Source organism: Mycteria americana, chromosome 3, assembly GCF_035582795.1.
Source record: "Mycteria americana isolate JAX WOST 10 ecotype Jacksonville Zoo and Gardens chromosome 3, USCA_MyAme_1.0, whole genome shotgun sequence".
Taxonomy (NCBI): domain Eukaryota; kingdom Metazoa; phylum Chordata; class Aves; order Ciconiiformes; family Ciconiidae; genus Mycteria; species Mycteria americana.
In genome coordinates, this window is record NC_134367.1 from 73,311,902 (window position 1) to 73,335,108 (window position 23,207).

The 23,207-nt window shown below is 39.3% G+C and overlaps 1 protein-coding gene and 1 non-coding gene across 4 annotated transcripts; both read left to right on the forward strand.

The window, feature by feature from the left end:
• The first annotated feature begins 3,041 nt into the window (after positions 1-3,041).
• On the forward strand, positions 3,042-3,112 carry TRNAG-GCC (transfer RNA glycine (anticodon GCC)). The gene has a single exon. It is a non-coding gene; the product is annotated as a tRNA-Gly (tRNA).
• Positions 3,113-3,422: 310 nt separating this feature from the next.
• Positions 3,423-21,580, forward strand: KATNA1 (katanin catalytic subunit A1). Of its 3 annotated transcripts, none has more exons than XM_075499014.1 (11): positions 3,423-3,509; positions 8,636-8,810; positions 9,526-9,683; positions 12,045-12,228; positions 13,842-13,963; positions 15,374-15,479; positions 15,822-15,980; positions 17,115-17,241; positions 18,817-18,951; positions 19,227-19,353; positions 21,235-21,580. In XM_075499014.1, exons 2-11 carry the CDS (start codon positions 8,640-8,642, stop codon positions 21,431-21,433), a joined length of 1,488 nt encoding a protein of 495 aa, XP_075355129.1. In that variant the 5' UTR covers positions 3,423-3,509; positions 8,636-8,639; the 3' UTR covers positions 21,434-21,580. The 3 variants fall into 3 exon arrangements, with proteins under 3 accessions (XP_075355129.1, XP_075355128.1, XP_075355130.1); XM_075499013.1 differs by lacking the exon at positions 3,423-3,509 and adding an exon at positions 7,041-7,160; XM_075499015.1 differs by lacking the exon at positions 3,423-3,509 and adding an exon at positions 7,601-7,654.
• The last annotated feature ends 1,627 nt before the right edge of the window (positions 21,581-23,207 follow it).

The following is a 23,207-nucleotide window of genomic DNA, read 5'->3' on the forward strand; positions in this document are numbered from 1 at the left end:
GACCGATGATGGGGATTGGTTTGTACAGGCAGTTGAGAAGAGAGGCTCCTAACCAGCAGCAGTGGAATTCTGCAGTAAGTTTAGTTCAGGTTACTTTCACTTTGTAAAGCATGAAAAGAAGTTTCTTGTTTATGTGCCCTTGTACACATATTAATTGTATTTATAAACTGTTCTATAATCCCATAACTGTACTGTAAATACTATTTGATATTCAGTGGCATTCTATCCTAGGGCAGGCCCTCTTGCTGTATCTTTTCTATCCTCAATTTGTAATAGAATCTATAGAATATATGGCTAGAAAGTCTCTTTGAGACTGACATATCTTCTGCTGTTGCAAAGCTGTGAGTGGGAATGATTTATTTGGACTCTGTTTAATACTATTCAGCTAATAGGCAGTGCAGTGGGTGGGTTCTTAGATGATGCTGCTGTCACCCAAGATACTATTAGGCTTTGGTTTCAGATGTCTTTGGTGTTTTAGATCAGACCTTTAATCTGTTTTGCTTTAATTCAGCCAAAGCAAAGAGATAATAAATGGTCAATGTTGTAGTAAAATGTTTGAATGCCTTAAGATGCTCTTGATAAAAGGCACTATTCAAGTTTACTGATTTATATATATCTCTATAGATATATATAGATATATTCCGTGTGTATATGTATATATAATGTCTTTTTTGTATTATAAATATCCTTCTGACTGTCAGTTCTTTTGCATCCTCCAATTAAATACATAGACCACCACACAATTCTGCTTAAGCACATTATTCATTTATTACGTGCCTAGTTAGTAAACTTAACGATACTGCGTTATCTCACGGTCATAGTAAGTTACTCACTGGTCTTTTGAGTATTGTGTACTTGTCTCTGTCACGACATGAGCATCCCCTTTTGCCAGGTCTCTGCATACCTCTAGTCCAGCTACACGTGTGATACGTGATCTCTGAACGCTTACTGGTATGTTTGGGTTTTGTGGGGTTACGTGGTGGCGGCTTTGACCGTAGTCTCTGCGTTCCCTGATGTTTGTATGAAAAGAACGTGCATCTTTTATGCTGACTATTCCAGTAGGTGCCCTGGAGCGTCCTTCCCCTTCGTGCAGGAGCGCCAGATGTCCTGTCTGTCTGTGCCCCATAGTTGAGGAGCTGAGGCTTCCTTGCCCCTGCTGACTGAATTGTTAGCGCAGCATGCGTATTTGACCTAGGGGACATGAGTGGATGGTTGCATTGATGCTTATTTAAAAGTTACTTCCGAATAAGAGAGAATTCCAGCACTTGTGAACAGCCTAACTGAATTATCAGCTACTGGTAATCAGTGACATTCCTTCTGAGTTTTAGAAACTGTTTCTGTTTCCTCAGAATCAGTTTCTATAGCGTAACACTTGCTGGGGTAATAAAAAATACAATGAATATAAGAAGTAAAAATCAAATTCTTGTTTTGGCTAATCAAATATGAAATGTAAACATCAGTTGCCCAAATGCATTTATTTTTCTTTCCTTCTTCACACCCATTTCCCCCGAGTCACCTTTATGTTGCAACAGCTCTGCTCATTAACAAAAAATTTGCATATGTTTAATAGCTGAAATGTTATTGTACTTAGCTGTCATCTCATGTTTGTAACTCGTTCTCAAAAGTATACATTTTGATGTTCAAGAGTTCAATTTATTGGTGCTCTTTCCCTGTCCTCTGCTGCCTCTTTCATCAAAATAATTAAATCTTAGTTATTATGCATGCATTATGGATCACGAAGCTATTCCTTCTCTTGAGAGATAACAACATATCACAGCTTTCATGTTTATTAGGAGGCAAAATTGTCTTTGAGAAAGTCCGCTTCTGTAAGTGCACATCTCAAACTGCTGATGCAGAAATCGGTCTTATTGCAGAGACTGTATTATGTCCTAATTCTTCTACCTTTGGTTTGTGGGGGGCGGTGTGGAAGTACAGCACCATTTTTCATTCATTAGCAACCTGTAAGCGGAAGAAGGGTAATCCCTCCAGCTCTAATCAACCAAGTGATGTGATACAGTCACAAACTCATCAACAGCTTGCTTTCTCTTATAGGTAAAGTAACGTAGAAATGATTGTTTTTAAATTCAGACACTTATTAAAGGGATAGACTACAGTTGCCAATTTAACAATGTTACATGGGTAAAAATGTAAGAGTAAAAGGGCAAATAAGAGCAAAAGATAAACTTAATTAAAAGACTACATAATGCTGCAGGTCTTCTGAGTTCACCCTAATGGACTATCATAAACCTGCTGCATTGTCCCCAACCTTTAGATCCTATTTGTTGCTAAGCAGCTTATCAGTGAGACAGGTGATAAGTTACTGCTCCGTCAGGGGCACCGTACTCAAAGGACAGTTTCCTGTGCCTTACTGAGCTCAGGATCTGGTGTTCCTAAGCCCTGTAGTACATGATGTGTTTTCTTCCCCAGAACAACACCCTTTATAACAGACTGTCACAAAGCAGCAAATATGTGGGAAAAAAAATGGATACATGCTCTTCACTAGGCAAAACCCATTTTTGGGAATTATGGAAAGTAAATAGCTGAATGAATCCCCTCTTCACCGATTGATCCTACTTCTGATCACGCTGTCATGGTGGGCCCAGTCTGTGCTGGTAGCACCTGATTCCTCACTATCTGTCCTCTTTGGAGGTGTAAACTTGCCTTTTTTTGGCCTATCTGTGCTCTCAGGCCTCTCGTGCACTACTATCGGGTTACACACCAACTCTGCCCACAGTCCTATGTTAAATACATTTAAACATTTTTTTCACAGCAACATTTCTAATATAATTGAAATTCCTAAGCTGGCCAAGGTGTCTTTCCATTGTCGTAATTCTTTCAATGCCTCTCTACCTCAGGGAAGAAATTTAATCCCCCTTAAAAACAAATACGGCTGTTCCCCCTCAACCGCCGCCGCGGGCTTTCAAACGGTCGCGGCGGGGCGGTTCCACCCCGCCGCGACCGTTTGAAAGCCCGCGGCGGCGCAGGCGCAGTCCGCCTTTGTCACCTTCGACTGATGGAGGCGGGGGTAGTTTTTCATCGCAGCATTGGTGGTTCAGTGGTAGAATTCTCGCCTGCCACGCGGGAGGCCCGGGTTCGATTCCCGGCCAATGCAGTTGCGCTTTTTTTTCCGATTTCTTTCTTCCCCCGCCTTTTTTTTTTCCTTAAAAAATTAAAAGAAAAAAAAAAAGCTTATCGCTGTCAGTAATAACGCTAAAACAGACGCCAACATGCTATCGTCCTGGTTGGGCGAGCCTTCACCCCCGTCACACAAGACCGCCGCCCCGCCGGACTGGAAGTGACGCAGCCGGATTTGCCTTCAAACTGCCGGCGGCGGCGGCAGCGGGAGGAGGCGGGCAAGGCTGGGGGGTGGGGTTAGTGCCGCTGGAGGAGGAGGAGGGGGAGGAGGGGGAAGAGGAAGAAGCAGAAGCAGAAGCAGGAGCAGGAGCAGGAGCGGAGGGGTTGTGGCTGCTGGGAGCTGCTGCCGCGGTGGGGCCGAGCTCTGGAGAGGAGTAAGTGAGAGAGACCCGCGGTATTTTCCCTCCTTATGGTGGCCAGGCTGTCCGTCCCTCTCCCCCCATGTGGCCGTTGCGGGGTACCCCCCCCCCGCCTTGCGGGTGTCGTGCGCTGACCCCGCTCGGCCTGAGGCGAGGGGCTGCCGGCCTGAGGCGAGAGGCGACGCCCGCCGCCCCGCGTGGCGTGGGCCGCGCTCAGGGGAGCCGAGCACCTCTCCGACCGGGTGGGAGGAGGGTTTCCGCTCCTCTGTCCCCGGGGACCGGGCGCTGCTTTGGGGAGTGTGGGTCGCCACCGTTGTTGCTGTCGTGACACCCGTGACCATTACAGCGTGCTCGTCTGTCTTATGTCACTGCTGTGGCTTACACGTGCTCGGAGCCGCACGGGGCATCGCCGCGGCGTCCCTAAAGTCATCGAAAGGCAACTGCCTGCAGGTGTATGGCTGCTCAGCACCCTGCCCCTGGGGAGTCGGACTAGGTGGGCTGCTGTGTTATGGCACCAGTGGCACTAGTTCAAAGACTGGACTTTGGTTCATACTTCTCCCTTCCCCCTCCACCTATTTTTTTTTTCTTAATGAAGACAGCTTTTTGCAATTATGCTAGTTTTCTCACCAGAGGAAGCAGTAGGCATCAATTCTAGATATCCATTCTGCTGCAGACGCTTCTAAATTTTCTGAGAAATTTGCTAATTTAATATTGACCATCTAAAAGAATGCCGATCCCTGGGAAATGGGGAGTAAGTAATATGATTTCTTTTTTTTTAGGTCTTTTGAAAGGTTTAGCCTTGAAAACATAAAATCATCTGCCAACAGTGTATCTATCTAATGATTTTTTTCTTTTTTTTGCATACACAGCTAAGTATGCTTATGTTCACGGTTGCTGGTGGTTTTTCTTTCGCTACCGTTACTGTTAAATGCAATATACGTGGACGAGAACCAGTTTGTTTAGTATCCAATAAGTCTGGCAACTCTTCTATTTCCCAAGTAATTAAAACAATCACTTGTTGATACCAAATGTTGCTGGGGTGGACGTTATGAAGAAGAATATTAAAGCTGGAAGGGAGCTCAGAGGTGATGCAGTCCACTCGCAGGCCACCATGATAAGTAAAAATTGATTCCTGAAAGCTGTTACTTTGTGGCCTTTTTTCTCTTCTAGCTTGCTGAGAGAACTTTCTGAATTTTACATTATTACTTTGATGTCAGAGCCCGTATAGCTAGCTGAAATAATGGAAACATGTACAGTCTGCCAAAATTCAGGCTCTGGCTTAGTCCAAACATTAACGTTGGACTGAAGGACTCTTTGGAAGTATTTTCCTTGTATGGCTTGTGCTGTTCTCTGAGTCAGCAGCGTAGCTGATGGGTCCCTCATAGTAACTGATAGACCCCAACTTTAATCTTCCCTCCCAACATCTGCATATCCATCTCTTCTTTTATTTTTTAAAGTTGTGGGGGATTTCTTTGTGAAATAGGATTGCTATTGTGTTTGGTTACACCTTCCCAAATTCTGATGTATGAATGCGAGCAGAAATTACTTATAGTCGTTCCTTATGATAGTTCCTTAAAGTAATTGTGGAAAACATGATTTATCCCCAGTGTTTTCTTGATGATGGTCAGGCTGTTATCTTTGAAATAAAATATAAAAAGTACCAAAACCTCATTCTCAGAAGTTGTAGGTATCTTGAACCTTTTTTAGGTTTCAACCTAACTCTTAGTTCCAAACTTAGTTCAACCTGCTCTTAGTTCCAAACTCTAGAGGTATTTTACGTGCTTAGAGCAAATGATAAAATGTATTCTGTTACTAGAGATGGGTTAATTTGATGCGTTTCTATTGTGTTAATTTCAGGGGAACATATATACTCACAGCTAGCATAGAGAGTGAGTATTCTTATTGTGAAGTGTGTGTGTTTGTACACAGTGTAGAATTAAACTTTCAAGACAAAGTGCTTAGCTTATTTTCCTTATATCCTGTTTGCTGTAAACTTTACAAGCTCATTACTCTTTCAGTTGCTGTTGGAACATAGATAACTTCACTGGGCATGATTCATGGAAAGGTCATAGCTGATAAGTGCAGCCTTGCTGCTTTGACATCCTGTTACATGAGAGTACTATGTATTTGTAAATACTTTAAAAATTATTAAGTGGTGCAGGATTAGTTTTGTTTTGTTTTTAATTCCTTCAGGTCTGGTTTAACTCTGGATTTGTGCATACTCCCACATGTATCTTACACCCTACTCTGAGCTGCCACAGTCTACTATGACTTTCTGCTGCAAACTTTAATCTGGTTTCAGATTAGTACTCTTGACTCCATTTTTTTTTCCCTGTCTTAGAACTGCTTCAGCATCTTCAGTTACAGGTGCAGTACGCCTATAGACTCGCATTAGTGTATCAGCTCTGACACTGCCGGTATTCAGGTGGCAGCAGCAGTGGCATGTGGCACGTCCAGACATAAGCAGAGCCAGCAGCTTTTTCTGCCCCACTTGTACACAGGAGCCTTGTATTTGGAAGCCACTTCAAGCTCTTCTGCTCTTATGACTCAATGTGAAGCAACAAATTAAATTGGTTTTCTAGTTTAAACTAAATTCTCTGGCATTTTTGGTACCACTGATAAAATGAATGGATTCCTTGGTTTTCGTTGGAATTCCAACTTTTGGTTATATTGGAAGCATTATAAATTTAAGTGAGCACCTTCTTCCTCCCCCCCTGCCCCGAGGTGTTAGCTCATTCTTCTGTGTCTGTTTCTCCTTTTTGTCCTTCCTTTCTCTGTCTTCTCTCACCTGAAAATCACGTTTACTCTCTTGTTATCTGCAATACTGTCATTTTGGTCCAAAGATTTCATATCTTTCTGACTTAGCCTCTTTAGGTTTTTTTTTTTATTATTCTTGCTATTTTCACATTTCCAGATGAAAACTACTCTTACAAGCTCCCCCCCCCCCCCCCCCCCCGGATATTTAAACAGAATTGCTGTTGTGCTTGGATTGCTCTATAGCATTCAGTGTAAAAAAAGTTATCTATGCCTTCTCTCTGTTTTTGAAAGTCTAGTTTGGCTTTAGTAACTTGCTATTACTTGATTTTTAAAATGTTTATTAGCATCTTGCACAACTTGTGATTTCGGTAGTGTTAGTCATCGGTTTGAATTCTCAGGACAGGCAAACAGGTGTATCTGGTAGGATGAGCAGGAGTGGAAAAGCTTGCTCCTAAATATAGCAGGGAAAACTTTGGTAATATCTGTGTGATGATCCATATAGCAGTTGAGAAACATCTTCAGGCTCTTTCTCCTGAGGTAAAACCCAACAAAACTCCCAAGTCAGACTGTGTCTCCAAAGCCTAATTAGACTGGAATATGGTAGTCTTTGTAGTTGCTGGTCACATTAACTGTATCAGCTTGTAGACATCGTTTTGGCCAGCTCAGCGAGTCTCTGGCCGGAGTGAGATTATATAGTGTAGGTTCTTATGATAGCAGGTTTCCAGACTGAACCCCACAGGTCCCTTCTGGGTGGATGGGTGTGGGCTGTCAGAGGCCTGTCTTCAGCTCTGCTGCTGCCAGAGTTCTGCTGTTTGGGCTGAAACTTTTCACAGCAGCTATCTGCTTCAAGGGAAACTGGGGAAGGAAGAGCAAGGAAGGAAAAAGAAGAGGATGTTGGCTCAGGAATGGGTCAGTTGTGTGTCTGTGCATAAAGCTACTGGGGAAGGGGACAGGAAGAAGAGTGGAAGTCTTAAAATGTTTGATTTATACTTAGCAGCCCCTCTTTATAACGGGGAGCTAATATTTTACCAATAGATTGTCTGGTGCGTGCACAGTGTGGCTTCTGAAGCCTCCAATAATGCGTCTGAATTTGACCATGACCTGGTCTTGAAATGTGTTCAGTCTTAAGTCTGTTTATTGCGCATGTGAGTTTAGTACCTCTTACATTCTTTAAATAGTTGATCTGTATCCAGTATGCTTCATCCCAGGGCTTAGCCTTAATTGCTTGTCTGCAATTGCTTCTTACTGGTACTGGGTACAGGTACTGAAATGAGAGCAAGAAGACTCTCTTGCAGGCATGTTTCTTTCCTTATTTTAATGTTTCCTGTGTTTGGTTCTAGGAAATTAGGAGAAGAGTGGGGAAATTCTTGGTGTGCAAGAGAGGAAAAGTGGAGACAGGGCAGGTATCTTGAAGAAGGGGATGGGATGGATAAGTAATGGATAAGAACATAGGATGACTGCTATACGGACAGTGGCTGTACCATAAAGAATAAGTCTACTGCTTCTACTTATTACTGTATTTGTATAAGTAATAATTCTGTGCTACTCTAATCTAAAAGCGCAGATTCTGCTAATGCTACAAAGTGGAAGTGGTCACAGTCCATGATGTTTGCTCAAAAAAAAAAAAAACCACCAACCACTGGTGGGGAAAAGTAGCATGGTTTGAACAGTGTGTTAACTAAAGTGGGTAACTACACACTAAATGTTTAACTGTGGCCTTTCCTTACCTTTCAGTGATAACTTAGCAGCCTCAAGGTTTTTCAAGACTTTCTTTTTAAGTGCAAAAATGAAGGTGATAGGAAGGTGCAGGCTGGGCATGGATGGTGGATATTTGTTTCCAAGAAACAATAAATAAAACTGAAGAATTGTAAAATCAAACAAATGGAAAAATAGTGTTTTCCACAAGGCAAAACCAGACTGTTAAACTTGTATGCATGGAATGTTAAGGCAAAAAAATTAACAAAACCTAATGCATCTGGAAGAAGGGCTTTGGTTTATTGTTTGTTGGGTTTTTTTTAAACCACAGGCCATTACAATATGGACGATGTGGTAGTGCTAACAGTAAAATACCCATTTATCTTACAATAGAATAAAGAGGGAAGAAGAGTATGCAGTTGTGGCTTGCAACGGTGCATTTAAATCTGCATATCTTGTATATGCTTTTCAACAGAATCTTCATTGCATGAAATGATTCTATGAAGTGGAGGAGTTTCATTTCTAGTAACAGAAAAACAATTATATGGCTGACATTTGTTCTAGGACCTTTTTCTAACCAGTATATTTCCAGCTTCTATATTTTGATATGCCAAATGGGGTAATATAGTTGCAAAAATTTGTTCTGCTCCTGGGATTATTTTTTCCTTAATATTTCCTATTTTTTTCAGCTTCATGTTGAACATGAGCCTTGTTATGATCAGTGAGAATGTAAAGCTGGCCCGTGAATATGCCTTACTGGGAAATTATGACTCTGCGATGGTCTACTACCAGGGAGTTCTTGACCAAATGAATAAGTACCTCTACTCTGTCAGAGATACGTATCTGCAGCAGAAATGGCAACAGGTAAATAGTACTTTTCTGGGACATTTTGAGGGAAAAGCATTAAAGTAGCAAAAATTGCCTATCCTATGGTAAACAGGAGCATTAAAATACTTACACCATTCTCTGATAAACTGTAGTGCTGTTATAATAACAAAAAAGCCTATATATATAGACTTATTTAAGTTGTCTTTATGACTTCTTGCTCTGACAGTGACAAAACAGGCAATGGAACACAGCCCTGGAGAGCCAGTGCACTGTCTGGCTTGTCAGCTTCTTGCTGATAAGTGCCCCTGTTGTGCTGAAGTTTTTTAGGGTGCTGCCATTTTGAATAGTCTTATTTCCCTCTCAGTGTTTTAGTAGTGTGACTTATAGATTCTTAATAGAAACTGATTTGTGGCTACCATGTTAATTTATTCTTAACACAAACCATCACTTTTTGCATTGACATTCAGTCTATTAGGTTGCACTCTTTTTTGTCATACTTGTTTAATATGCAAAATTTGTCAAAAGTCTCTTTGGTGTTAAATTCAGAATCTGTTTGTTTATTCCTTAAACGTGCTGAGGAAGGCAGAAAAACCTTCTTAATATCTGATGCGCGTTTTTCTTGTCTATTGAAATAGAATCAGATAGCTTTTGAAACCTTGTTGAATCCATCCAGGCATTACGTGGGCTTGAACAGAGGACTGTTACAAACTTATTTGTAATGTGCTTAATCTACTTTTTTTTTTTTAATCAGGTTTGGCAAGAGATAAGTGTGGAAGCTAAGCATGTGAAAGATATAATGAAAACACTAGAGAGTTTTAAACTAGACAGTACTCCATTGAAAGCTTCACAACAAGAATTACCAGCTCATGATGCAGAAGTCTGGTCTTTGCCAGTACCTGCTGAACGTAGGTAAGAGGAAACCTGAAGACCTAAATTAACATTTATCGGGGCAAAGTGTGCTTTGACTTCAGCCTGTTCCTGCGTAATTTTTGTTCTAGAACTTACATGTGTAACACACCAGCAGCTTGCCACTGTTTGTGATGAAGGAGATGCCATTTTGAGGCAGTCTACTTCAGAACGTTCTGGGGCTTTTATCTTATATAGGCTTGACTAATGTCAAGCTTCTTTTTTTTTTTTTTTTTTTTTTTCTTCCCCTTCCCCTGGCTTAAGATAAACTTGTTATTCCATGGAAGCTCAACTCTATTCCTGAATTGATCTTCTCAACTTTAAAATGATTCTGCATGTAGGTGTTATGAAAAGGATGAAGAAGTATTATCAGAGTAACTGTAAAATCTAGAAGTGTCTAAGCTCAGTTCCTTTTGCATAGCAAGGTGGTTCCCTGATCTCCTTCGTGAACTGTTAGGGTAGCATAAGCTCAAGGGAAGAGGTGGGAACAAGCAGCTGCAGGCAAGCCTGCTTATTTCAGAAGTAGTTCTGAATTATGCTGGGTTAGCGTCTGTGAAACCAAGGCCTTGCAGTGTGGTTTGACAATGTAGCTGCTGCTGAAAGTCCTACCCTCCATAGCTGCCTGAGTTTTTTTCACTTTTGTTTTGTTGGTGTTGATTTTCTGGTTCAGGATGCTAAACTGGCAAAAAAAACTCTGCTTGTGGGGCTAGTGGTTTTTTATTTGGCTTTTAGTTTGTTTGGGTTTTGTTGGTTTGTTTTTTTTTTTTTCCTGAGATTAGCTATCTAAACTGCTTAACTGGAGGTTCTAACACATGCAAGTGGTAGCATGAAGGAGGGAACAGGAGTGTGTGCAAAGCAGACGTGGAACTGTGCGTTCTGACAGAAAGTGACTATTAGATCAGCTTAGCTGTACTGTCAAACTGCTCTTTGCGGCTTTGAACTTACAAGCTGTTTGTCACAGACGGATAACTTCAGTCTTTATGGGTACATTTTTACTTTTTTTTTTTTTTTAAATTTTTAAGCCTGCTTTCTGAAAGAAAGGGGTCTTGTGTGATCACACTGTTTCTGTTATTAAATAACTTTGAAACACTGCTAGCCAATTTCATTCAAACCTTCTAGAAGAATAGAGTCTGGGAGGTAGAACTTTCCTAATGTTTTGAAGCTTTCTAGAGAAGAGATGCACAAACTCATGCTTCTAAAAAGGGAAAGGCTTGAGAGAACTCTTTCTGTTCTATTTATCTTGCCAGCTGGTGAAGTATTGAGTTGTGATAATACAAAAAAGTCACAGTGAAAACTTGGGCCATATTGCATTGGAATAACCACAGTAAATTTCTATACTGAGATAGCAGAACTCACAAATTTAGGTGGAAATTAGATGTGTAATCACACTATTCCTTTATTTTGAGCTTTGGGGTAGAATTCACAGGTGGCTAGGTGTTCATAAATGAAAGTATAGGTCAGTAGATACTCCATTTGGAGAGTGAAAAGACTTTAACGCTTATGATCTTATCATTAGCATATTCATGTGGCCTAATATGCATTTCACCCTGAAGAGATATGTACAGTTCTGACAAACTTGCTGTTGTGAATCAACTAAAGACAACTTTTATGAAGGTACTGGATCCTGATATATTTTGAATGATATGTCAAAACACATCTTCTATTTCAAGTAAACGCTCTCCAAATCAGTGTCTTCCATTTTCTGTTCTCTAGAAATATCCCTGAACTTAAACTTGACTGATAGGTTATTAATGCTGGAATTTTAGGAAGGCACATGGAAAAAGTGTATCTGTGAGAGTAATGGATTTGTATGGGAAGAAACTGAATTTTAAAAAAGAAATCCATAATACCAATCACGATACTGGTTTATTCATATGTGCTTCTAAAAGTAGTCTAGTTTCAAACAGCTGGAGGCCTCACATGCACATTTTCTTTCCCAAGAAGTGAAAATAAAAGGAAGCGAAAACAGAATTGTCATTCCCAAGAAACCTTTACATTTCTTTGGGTAGGAGAGTGAATACCATTGTGATAAAGAGAAAATATATTGGGTGGGTGGGGGTGTTGGTGTCGTGTCCCCGTGTCCCGTCCCCCCCCCGTCCCCCCCCCAAGCTCCATAATACTAGGATTACTTCTATTTACGAAATATACAAAGCAAGGAGCTTGTTTTAAGCAAATGAGCTCTGAGCTTGTGGCAAAGGGAAAATGGATTTTTAGGGACTGTCTAAAAATGTCTGTCTTGTTTCTGATATACAGATTTTTATCTTGAGCAAAATGGCTTTTCAGTTTGTAACCACTTGATCTGGTTATGTAGTGCTCACCAGTGACTTTACACTGAGGCTTTTTGCATATGTTACAACTAATTAGACCTTCGCCAGGACCCAGAAAACGTCAGTCTGCTCCGTGCAGTGATTGCAGAGGTCACAATAATCGTATAAGTGCAGCTGTCAGAGGCCCTCACCGTCCATCCTCTCGAAATCCCAATGATAAAGGGAAGGCGGTCCGCAGCCGGGAAAAAAAGGATCAGCAAAATAAAGGAAAAGAGGAAAAGGTAAGCTTGCAAATAACTTCATGAAGTTGAGAAACTCAGTCTTGCTTTCTTAATATTGAGTGTATTATAAAATTAGATGCCTATAAAATGTTTCTTCTGTTCAAGTCGTCGTGCTGATTTGAATCTCACCTGGTAAGGTATCTTTGCTTTATGGACAGTCTTGGTTACAGAATAATTAAGCAACAACAACAACAACAAAAAACCCAAACAAACAAACACACCCCTAACCCTCATCTGGAGGAAGTGATCTGGTAAATGTGGGCTTGTTTACTGCAACTTGGAGATAGTTGTTTAAAATTATACTACTGAATTACTGAAATTGAGCCTGATAGAGCTCATTCAAATGGGATGTCCTTGTGGGTTCTTTAATTGCTTTCGTATATTTTAGACTGAGATTGACTTGCCTGTTCCAAAGTATTTCAAGATTTATTTAATCTTAAAGGGAGACCTTTACTTATTTTTTTGTTGAGATCTGGTATTGGCTCCAGACTCTTTTCAGTCTAAAGCAAACAAAAACCCAACATACTTCATGAGAGAGAATGACCTGTGATCTATTCTTTGCAATCAGAGTGCTTTAATTTTTGCTTGTGCTCTGGTCTCCATAAATTTAGCAGATGACCAGAGTAAGAGATCATACTGAAGACACTAAATTCCTAAGTTTTCCAGAGTCTGAATAAATCAAATGTTCATGTAATAGAGTTTGTTAGCTTCAGCAACCTTATGTTGTGGCACGGTGTCATGGCCTGTGGAAATAGTATAAACTACATGGGTGGAACTGTTTAGCTATGTAAGCTGATACTTTTATCAGGAGCTAAATTGTCTTTGAGTGATAATCCTCTCTCACTAAGGATATACACACACAGAGACAGGATGGGTCTTTTTTCTTTTTTACAGTTCTTCTGTCATCACCAGCGCTTGCTGTTAAGTGTATAAAAAGACAGGGTATGTCTAGTGCATTTTATTTCCTTTCAGGTGCATGGTCTCTGCTGTTTGAGCCCTTTCAACGGTGTAGCTTCTTTGCTTCTGTTCTACTGCAGAGCTGCTTCTCTACTGTTCTTGTCCATGCTTCTGTATCAGATAATTAGCTCTTTTTTTACTTCTGTTGATCTTCCTGCAGATCACCTTTGCTCACCTTACATATGGAAGTCCTGCTTAATTTTTTTTTGTGTCCCATATATGTGGCATATTTATGACACTTACAGGGTTTGAGATGCTCTAGCTCAATGTAACACTTTCTGATCCAGTCTCACGCATAAGTATCTCCCCCTACCCAGCTACTGTCTCGGATAGTTTTTTTATTTCTCTGGGAGAAGAGGCGGACACTGTTATACTGGGATAGGTGTGTGCAGTTTTGATTACTTACTAAAGCAAAGAAACTGCATCAGTACAATATGCTGGCTTTGGGGAGAAGGAAAGGGGACCAGGGCAGTACAGAAGTTTCAGTGAACCACATAGATCCTGTAGTGCAGCAGTAATATGGATGCTTCATAATTTTCATGCTGGTTTATGTTGCCATCTTCTAGAAATATGACACTATTGTGGACTTGTTATAAAAATCCACTAGTAGCATAACCATTGTTATGTATTTACATTGTTATATCCTTTATGTGTAGAACAAATCCACATCTGAGATTTCAGAGTCTGAACCAAAGAAATTTGATAGTACTGGATATGATAAAGATTTAGTAGAAGCTTTGGAAAGAGATATAATTTCTCAGAATCCCAACATCCGATGGTAAGTTTGAATATTGCTGCCAGTCTTTTTGAGTTGTTTCTTTTTCCTCTTATACAGTATGACAAGAATTAAGTATTTTAGCATATGCTTACATATAAAAAGTACCTACAGGTTTTCTTCACTCATTAAATAGGCAACTAAACTTCTTGTGTAGTTGGATATTTTTAGAACTTTTTTTTCCACCCATAGATTCATAGAATAGTTTGTGTTGGAAAGGGGCCTTTAAAGATCAGCTAGTCCAATCCCTTGCCATGGGCAGGGACATCTCTCCCTAGATCATGTTGCTCAAAGCCCTGTCCAACCTGACCATACAAAGCTTCTCAAATTTTTCTGAGCATTCTGAAATCAATTTTTGAGATACTCTTTTGCAAAGTGTAAGATTCTAGTGTCTGCCAGTGCCTCTTCATTTAAAAACCTGTTTTGCTACCCAGGGGCATACCAAGATAGAAAACCAATTAACAAAGAAGTTATGTCAATATAGGAACCCTTTGAAATCTTGCTGGACGTGGTATGACCGCCAATATAAAATACAACCACGTGTCAGTACCTTTACATAAATGTGTTAAATATTAAACCGTATATAAAGGTTGTTTTGTATTCCAAATGTTTCCAAGCTTAGGTGATTTTGTGAGGATTAAATGAGCAAAAATCTTCTGACAAATAAAGTAGGCTTTAAAAAAAAAAAACCTGAACAATCCCACAAACAACTTTGTATGCATGCAACTGTCATGTATTTCAGTTTAATATGTAAATATATGTTTCAGTTCTTATATAGAACCTTAAATTACAACTTCAGATTTGAAACTAATTCTCCATAGAGATACGTTTTGAAACCAAAATATTATTTGGGCACATTCTGTGAAGTGGAATGCCTTGAGAGTTACCCTCAAGAAAATAAAACCAGCCTACAAGGTATCTAAGAATTAATACATTTGTAACTCTCAAAAAGAATTCTAAAAATTCTCTTTAATTCAGCTCCATTTACTAGTCTTCAGTAAATTGTTCTCATAACGATGAAAGATGGTATTCAAGTTTCAGGGACAGCCAACCTCTTGGCAAAAGAAGGCAGCATCTGTAACTAGCATAAGTTTAACCAACTTGCCTTATTCTGCTTATTCTTTCTGTGAATAAGAACAATGGTGCTCTAGTGAAATAGTTAATGTGTCTCTCTTTGCTTTTGCATCCAGCTGGAGTCTACTAGCTGCATGTCAGCTGTAGTTGTTGTAGGCTCTTGCCACTAGAACGTAAATAAATCCAACTCATTTTCCTGAATTGTAGAAGAGCCATAACATAACAATAAGTTTAATTGCATATTGTTTTGAGCTATGGACTGATTCTTTTGAGCCTGTCTGAATCTGTCAAACAACTTTCTCTTTTTTTTTTTTTTTTTTTTTTTTTTTTTTTTGTCAGGGATGACATTGCTGATTTAGTAGAAGCCAAAAAGCTGCTTAAGGAAGCTGTAGTTTTACCGATGTGGATGCCAGAGTTTTTTAAGGGAATTAGAAGACCATGGAAGGTATGAAAAGATCTGATCCGGTGATCATAAGTAAGATTCTGAGATTGGATCTTGGTGGAACAAGAAATTTCAGGTGTTTTACAGTTTATATAAATTCTTTCCACTTTTTAGTAACAAAATTTATGGTAAATAGTACTAATAAAATAAAGATGTCAGCCAGATAAATACACTGTCTGCAGCTATATTGTTGCAAGTAAGCAATAGTAATTAATTACTTACCTTTGAATAACTTTTCAGGGGAAAGTTTACATCTGGTATGTTAATATTACACTATTAAACAAACTGTGAAATTGTTTCTGTTTTGATTCTTGTCCTAAAAGTGGTTCTCTTTCATGTTAATAGGGTGTGCTGATGGTTGGTCCTCCTGGTACTGGAAAGACCCTCCTGGCAAAAGCTGTAGCCACTGAATGCAAGACTACTTTTTTCAATGTTTCTTCTTCCACACTTACCTCAAAATACAGAGGAGAATCTGAGAAACTTGTTCGTCTACTGTTTGAAATGGTGATTGAAGTTTCTGAACATAAATAGTGAGATAATGAAGTAGAATTACTTCTGGGATAATGAAACCTTGCCAAGATGTAGAACTCATAGCATATGCAAACAGCTCTCCAAGCTTCAGATGCTGTAGGACTTTCTGATTTGGCCATGTACATTCAAGATCTGGTTATTCCTAAATGGCTTTATAAAAACTGAAAAATGAGGTCGTCTTTATTTTCAGGTTTATCTTGTTACATTAGAGGTAGCTTGCTGTAAGTGGGTGAGTGCTGTAGAACATACTTGAATGTAAAACTGGAGATAGAGTCTAATTGCTTTCTGGGTAAGAACGCTACTTTAGGCTGTGCGTGTTTTGTTGTTGCGGGTATTTTTTTGTTTGCGCTTAAAATAAGCGGACTTCCAAACTGTAGTTGGCTTCAGAGCACGTAACACTTGAAATTGGCTCAGAACACGTAGTCTTTTTCTCGTGTGTTGTCAGGTTTGCATGCAGTGTTTGCTAGGGTGCCCAGTACTGAAGGGGGCAGCAGAGTTGCAATTACAGTAGTCAGAAAAGCCAGGAAATAAAAGATTTTTTTACAAATAGTTTGATCATATTAAATGAGTTGATACCATGTCTGTCAATCAAAAATGCATATATACAATGGACAGTATCTCAACTGCTATAGGACAGTAGCTTTTATTATTGCATATCCTTGTCTTTGACCTCTCTTGTTTTCAGAAAGGTTAGAGTTATTTTGCAGTTGACCTCTCTCTTGGACAGGTTCCGTATCATGGTGTCCTAGCCTAACGTTAATCCTAGCTTTAACCGAGTTCTTATTCGAGCATTCGGTGATGACTTTCACAGTTATAAAGGTTATTCCTAAGTGTAAAAGTGCCTTTAGCTTATTAAACATTTGTTTATAGCCCTAACCATTATAGGACTTTGCCAGAAACTGTTCTGCTCAAATGTTATTAATGAATGCACAGCTGCTCTGTAGTTGTGTGCAATGGTCAAAGAGAGGGAAAGTTAGATATTGTTTGATACTTATGAGCTGATTCATTGGGATAAATGCGTCATTACTCAGCTCTGAATACGCTGCTATTTCTTAAATGTAAGTAGACTGCCATTTCAGTTTCTGCTTTATCTTTTGCTTTCTTTAGGCTCGATTTTATGCCCCAACAACTATATTTATTGATGAGATAGACTCTATCTGTAGTCGCAGGGGAACTTCAGAGGAGCATGAAGCTAGCCGACGCGTGAAGGCAGAACTGCTAGTTCAAATGGATGGTAAATAACCTGATCCCTGGGAAGTGCTGGACTGGAGGAGAGTTGAGGGAGAAAAAAAATTCAAACTTCATTCTTCAGAAACAATTAGTTTGAAAGCCTTACATAAAATTGGGGTAAAAAGATACAAATGCACTATTCCAACTGTCAGTGTGGAAGGAAAAAAATATACCAATTATTGAACAATCTTTAGCATCTGAGCAATGACCTTATACTACTGACCCAGAATAATGAAGATTCAGTGGAAAATACAAGATTTCAAAACTGCAAAAGAAAAAAAGTATTCATTGCTCTTCTCAGTCTTTACCTAGCATATCACTTCTCCAAAACCAAGTAGTTCAAAAGAACTGTCACCTGTTCCGATTTAAACATCAAAGGCAATCATTACACTTAACTTCTTTGGGATCTCTTTTTTTTTTTTTTTTTTTTTCCTCCTAAAGATATAAATAAAAAATGAAGGCAATTTTTAATAGAAGTGGTTGGGACAGTTTCCTTTTTAAAACACTGAGTTCATTACAGCGATTTGGTTAATATTTCACAAATCAACAAAGTTTAGAAGTAGGTAACACTGTGCAAAGTTGCTCTATGGGCATCCTTTTTCTACTCTGGTGAGCAGGGAGAAGGAAAGGAGCAACTGAAAGTGCTACTCTATGGAGTAATTTGTGATAGAATTCCATGAGTCAGAAGATTTGTGTATTTATTTCTGGTTCTCTGATGTTGATACCCTTTTATGTTTGACTTTAAATAGCAGCAGAGCTATAATACTGTTCTCGTAACTCAAGTATGTACATAAGCTAATTTTATTAGTAACAACTATTTGAAGTCCTTCTACTTGAGTGTTCATAAATGGTGTTTTACATGCAAATTTTCAGGCAGACTAGGTACAATGGCTATTCCACAGCCCAATCCTATGATTATAAGCAAAAACAGTAAATGCGGAGAGTAGCAAGTTTAATGAGATTAACTACTTCATAGAGCAGCAGTTTCACAGTACTTTAGAGACTGAGGTGTTCTTTCTGCCTCTGAGAAGTTGTGATTTAGTCCACCAAATTTAAACATTCACTTCAGCAGTTTGTAGGGATCCACCTGCGTGTGTGAAACTTAGCCTGAATTCAGAAGTGAAGAAACTTTGTAAGGGAGTAATGCTGCTTTTGCGTGGCTGTTAGTGAATACTGTTGGCGGGGCGGGGAGGGGGGTCTGGTTTTTTGTGTGGTGATGGTTTTGGGGGGGTTGTTTTGTTTTTGTCACATGCTGTTACAGGATGTTGATGTGAAAATTCAAACACTGTAATGGCAGAAATACAAACAACTCTTCTGTAAAAGCATGATAGAGAGGAACTTCCTCATCTGAGTAGTGGCCTATGCCACTGCTCCTGATTAACCGAGTCTCCATTTTTGCTTGCAGGCTGTCATATAGATGAAAAACTGACCTCTATTGGCACTTGGCGATTCTATTGCACTTGGCCTCACTAAAGTGCAATAGAGTAGCTGCTTTAATAGACTTGTGGATATTGTTCTCTCTGTACATGAAACTTCACAAAACATATGTACATTTTACTTCCCCTTTTCTCCAACGCAGGTGTTGGTGGGGCTACTGAAAATGATGATCCTTCCAAGATGGTCATGGTACTTGCTGCTACTAATTTTCCTTGGGATATTGATGAAGCCCTAAGACGGAGACTAGAAAAGAGAATTTACATTCCTTTACCATCAGGTATGAAGACGTGGGGAGAGGATTGGTTGAAAAGACTAAAATCTAAACTTTATCAATATTCCTTTAGTTTTGATCACCTGATTTAAAAATCTAATTGATACATGTATGCAAATTCATTTCTGAATTCAGGACCGGGTTAAATCTAAACATTGAACATTTACCTTTGTAGCAAGTACAGTGTCCTTTTTCTCATTCTTCCCTCTTATCCTTCTTCAATTCATTATTTATCTTCAGAAAGCAAGTTGTATAGACTCAATTTTCTATTTTTTGATTAGCAAAAGGTAGAGAGGAACTCCTAAGAATAAATCTGCGAGAGCTGGAACTGGCTGATGATGTTGACCTTGCAAATATAGCTGAGAAAATGGAGGGTTATTCAGGTGCAGACATTACCAACGTATGCAGGTATGTTAACATTGCATCATTTGTGTTACTACTGCTACAAACTCTGAGAGAACTCTTTGTAAAGTAATTAATTTACATGATTAAAGTTGTTGGCTAAAAACAGACTGTAACTTGTCTTTTATGTATGGCTAAAATGTGAAATACTGCCTTAATATTTACCTAGATTTCCATTTTATATTTTCACATAATAATGATGAAGAGCAGTTGCAACATAGTAATCTAAACAAGCTATGATGTAGGTAAAATTCCATCTTCTTTCATGTACGCCAAGTTCCTTGCGTGAGGAATATCCACAGGATGGTAGACTTTAACTTGTAGAGTTGCAGTCATTCCGGTTCCTAACAGTCAGCATATAACCATGGAAAATGAAGGTGAAACTGTATGTTAAAAAGACATTCAGGAAATGTAGAATGCATCTAACTTGCATATTAGATGTCAGTATGAACTGACTTTGAATCGTTGTTTTGAGCGGGCTGTGAAGGTTGGAAGGCCTTTGGAACGGAACTGACCCCCGCTGTGTGTTCCAGTGGGTGGCTGCTTATTTTTTGAATCTGCAGGCATTAAGGGCGCATTTGAGAAAGCGCTAAGAGCTGATGTTGGAATGACTGTCAGCAAAATGACTTCACAGAAGAAAGTGGTGGTAGCTGCACTTTAATTTTGTGGGTCTGTTGGGGTATGGTGGGTGGTTTTTTTGGTTGGTTGGTTGGGTTGGTTTTGTTGGGTTGTTTGGTTTGGTTTGGGGTTTTTTGTTTTTTGGGTTTTTTGGTAAACTGCTGTCTGGAGGCAAACTAGATGAATGGGATGCTTTCCCCTATCCCTGCTCCCCCCCGCATTGTGTAACACCGGATTTTCATTCACAAATGATATAACAGCAAAGCATGGTGATATTGCACTAAGATGGACTTTTTTGGGTTGTTCTGAAATTCTAGTTATTGTATTATTCATTTAATTGCTAACAATTATTTAGTAAATCCATGAAGTCTGTCAGTTATGGTTTCCTTTGGGGGGAGAGGGTGGAACTGAAACAGAATATGCTGAAACCATCTTTCTAAATCCTCCTAGAAGACAACGTATAAATTCTTCTCTTTGGATTCTCACCTTCTAATATGATGATATGATACTGTCGTGATATTGCCAGGATTACCCTTCCATCTTTTTTGCTGCTAGACAAAATAAATAGCATTTTCTTCGTACTATAAGCTATATAACAATGAATTAGCAGTCTTTCATTGTTATCCATTTATCACCTCACCAGCTCATCACCTGCTGTTACTGATATTACTGTTGGAAATTCAAACGCAGTCAAACTTAATGCAGCAAGAAAATGACACACTTGTAAAGACACTTAATGCTTATTGAGGCCAGAAGCTTGAGGAGCCACAAGCTGAGCAGATTTTGTAGTTTAACATCTAGCTGTGAATGTATAGGTTGGAGGTAGATACTGCAGACCTCTCTGTCTCTAAAGTGGGATTCCTATTTGGACCAGGAAACATTCCAAACATTCCAGCCACTTCTCCTATACATAGGAGGAGTGAAACCATTACTTTGCCTTGTTCCTGTTTAAAAATACTATAAACAGCAGCTACATCACAGGCGTGCAGTGGCATTGGATAAACCAGCTAGTCTTTACCTCTTTTGCCTAGCATGTGAATAGCAGCTCTTCAAAGATCCAGTGAGGAGAAATCCATGTTTGAAAAATATGGGTAGCATGGTATTGTAGGTTGTACAAGCACTTGGAGATCTTCCCATAAAAGTTTACAATTCTCATTGTATCTTTTTGAATGCAACAGCCTAACTGTAATGCTATGTTGAGCCTTTCAAACAACTGAACTCGCCATCCTGTATTGAGTTAACTTTTTTTTTAATTTGCATCCTTGCTAGAGATGCATCGTTGATGGCTATGAGAAGGCGTATTGAAGGCTTGACACCAGAAGAAATAAGAAATCTTTCCCGAGATGAAATGCACATGCCAACAACTATGGAAGACTTTGAAATAGCTTTGAAGAAAGTTTCTAAATCTGTATCTGCTGCGGACATTGAGAAATACGAGAAATGGATAGTTGAATTTGGATCATGCTGAGTTGTCTTATCTTGAAGAAGCCACCTTAAGTCTTAAAACAGCTTTAGAAGTAATAAGTAGTGTGTCAATGCACTGCGTGCTGCTCTTTTTAACTTTTGTAATTTAAGAGCAACAGATATCTAAATAAATTTTTTTTTTAAAATGCAAATTCTGTCTAGCTCTCTTTGAACTAGCTCAGAAGTTACCTGTTTTTATCAAATGTGAAAGATACTGATGGGATCTGCTTTGATCTTCAGGATTTTAAAATGAGTTAAATTAATACTGGAATGCTTGCATCAGAGGGTTTAATCTTGAAAAATAGCTATTACACAAAAAAAAAAAACCCAACTAGCCCTGCTGAATGAGTAAGGCAGGCTGAGAACTAGAAAATGGGATGAACAAGATGCAGTTATATAGATGGTTTTGCTAGCTGATCTTGGAGAATTCTACCCTTACACTGTTTCTAAGGAATTCCTTAGAATTTAAAAAAGATGCAGTATTTTGAAGAAGTGAGTTCTCTTCATACTTATTTTTCTGTTTGTATGTTAGAATGCATATGTAGCTGTCACTTGTGTTGCAGGAGGAGATTTCTTCTCATAAATCAATTCACTGCAAGCAAACCAAAAATCTGTCACCTGAGAAAGATGGGAAAGTACACATGCTTTAGTCCTTGGAAGCAGTCCAGTAAGGGGCCACTCAAACTGAAAGCATGATATATTTTGAGAACTTCTAAAGTAAACCTCACTTTAAAAGCAGTAGTTCAGTTCTACAGCTCAACCAGGAGGAAAAAAAGTGGTAGATGCTGAATCTGTAGCTCAGAGGTTCATTTTTTGGAACATGGAACATGATGATACTTACCCCTTCTGGTAGAGCTCCTGTATGGAGGGAAGGGCCAGCGCTGCCTAACTGCATGTGTTTAAAAGACAGACAGACATTCTGAGGGTGAGACGGAACAGAAGGGCTGCAGTGAGAGCTGCAGTTCATGAGAACAGGAGAGAAGAGATGTTGCCTGTCAAAAAAAAAAAACCCTACTGCCATTCTACAGAGTTGGGGTTTGGGGGTTTGGTTTTTTTTTGAAAGTGAGACCTGCCATGATGGAAAGTGAGATGGAAAGAGGGAAAGACCTGCCATTTTGGAAACTGAGACCTGCCATGATGCCATGCAGAACAGTTGCCCTTTCCTAACTGTTAGTTGCGGCAAGGAGTTTTTGAACTGTTTTACAAATGGTCCAGAGTGGTCCCAGCTCAAAGTAGCACTCCTCTGAAAGGCATGAGACTTCTATGGCTCAGGAAAAACCACATACATGCTAAAGCAGAAAACTAGAGGCTGTAACTTTGTAAGATTTGATAGCTCCAGCTCTATAGCACAGCAATGTTGTCTGGCAATTCATTTATTCAAGATTTGCACTATTTTTTTTTTATTTAATTTCATTAACCTGATGGTAGTATTTCTTCCCTTGTGCTTTGTAACTTTGTAGAGCACAACAGAGAAGAAAAGAGTTACTTATGGAAATCGGCCAAGTTGCGAAGCAGTACCAACACTTTTTCAGGCTTAACCACTCATCTATTTGTTGCAGCTGTTTAGAATTGAGTTAAATCTCCTTGTTGCTGTGCAGGTGCTTGGTTTACAGTTTCATAAGTAGGGATGCAAAGAGCACATGCTAACAGCTGCTGAATTTCCATCTGCATTGCAATTCATGCTATGCTTGTGCAGTAAGGAAGAACTGTCACGTATCGTGGGGTTTTTTTGTTTGGTTGGGTTTTTTTAAGTAAGAAGCTAAACTTCAGCCTTATAC

What these genes read in the sequence shown, in the direction of transcription:
- KATNA1 (XM_075499014.1), top strand. Translation starts at nt 8,640, where the DNA reads ATGTTGAACATGAGCCTTGTTATGATCAGTGAGAATGTAAAGCTGGCC. An exon ending in CCAGTACCTGCTGAACGTAG is followed by an intron (nt 9,684 to 12,044) that starts GTAAGAGGAAAC and finishes ACAACTAATTAG; the next exon opens with ACCTTCGCCAGGACCCAGAA. An exon ending in TTACATTCCTTTACCATCAG is followed by an intron (nt 18,952 to 19,226) that starts GTATGAAGACGT and finishes TTTTTTGATTAG; the next exon opens with CAAAAGGTAGAGAGGAACTC.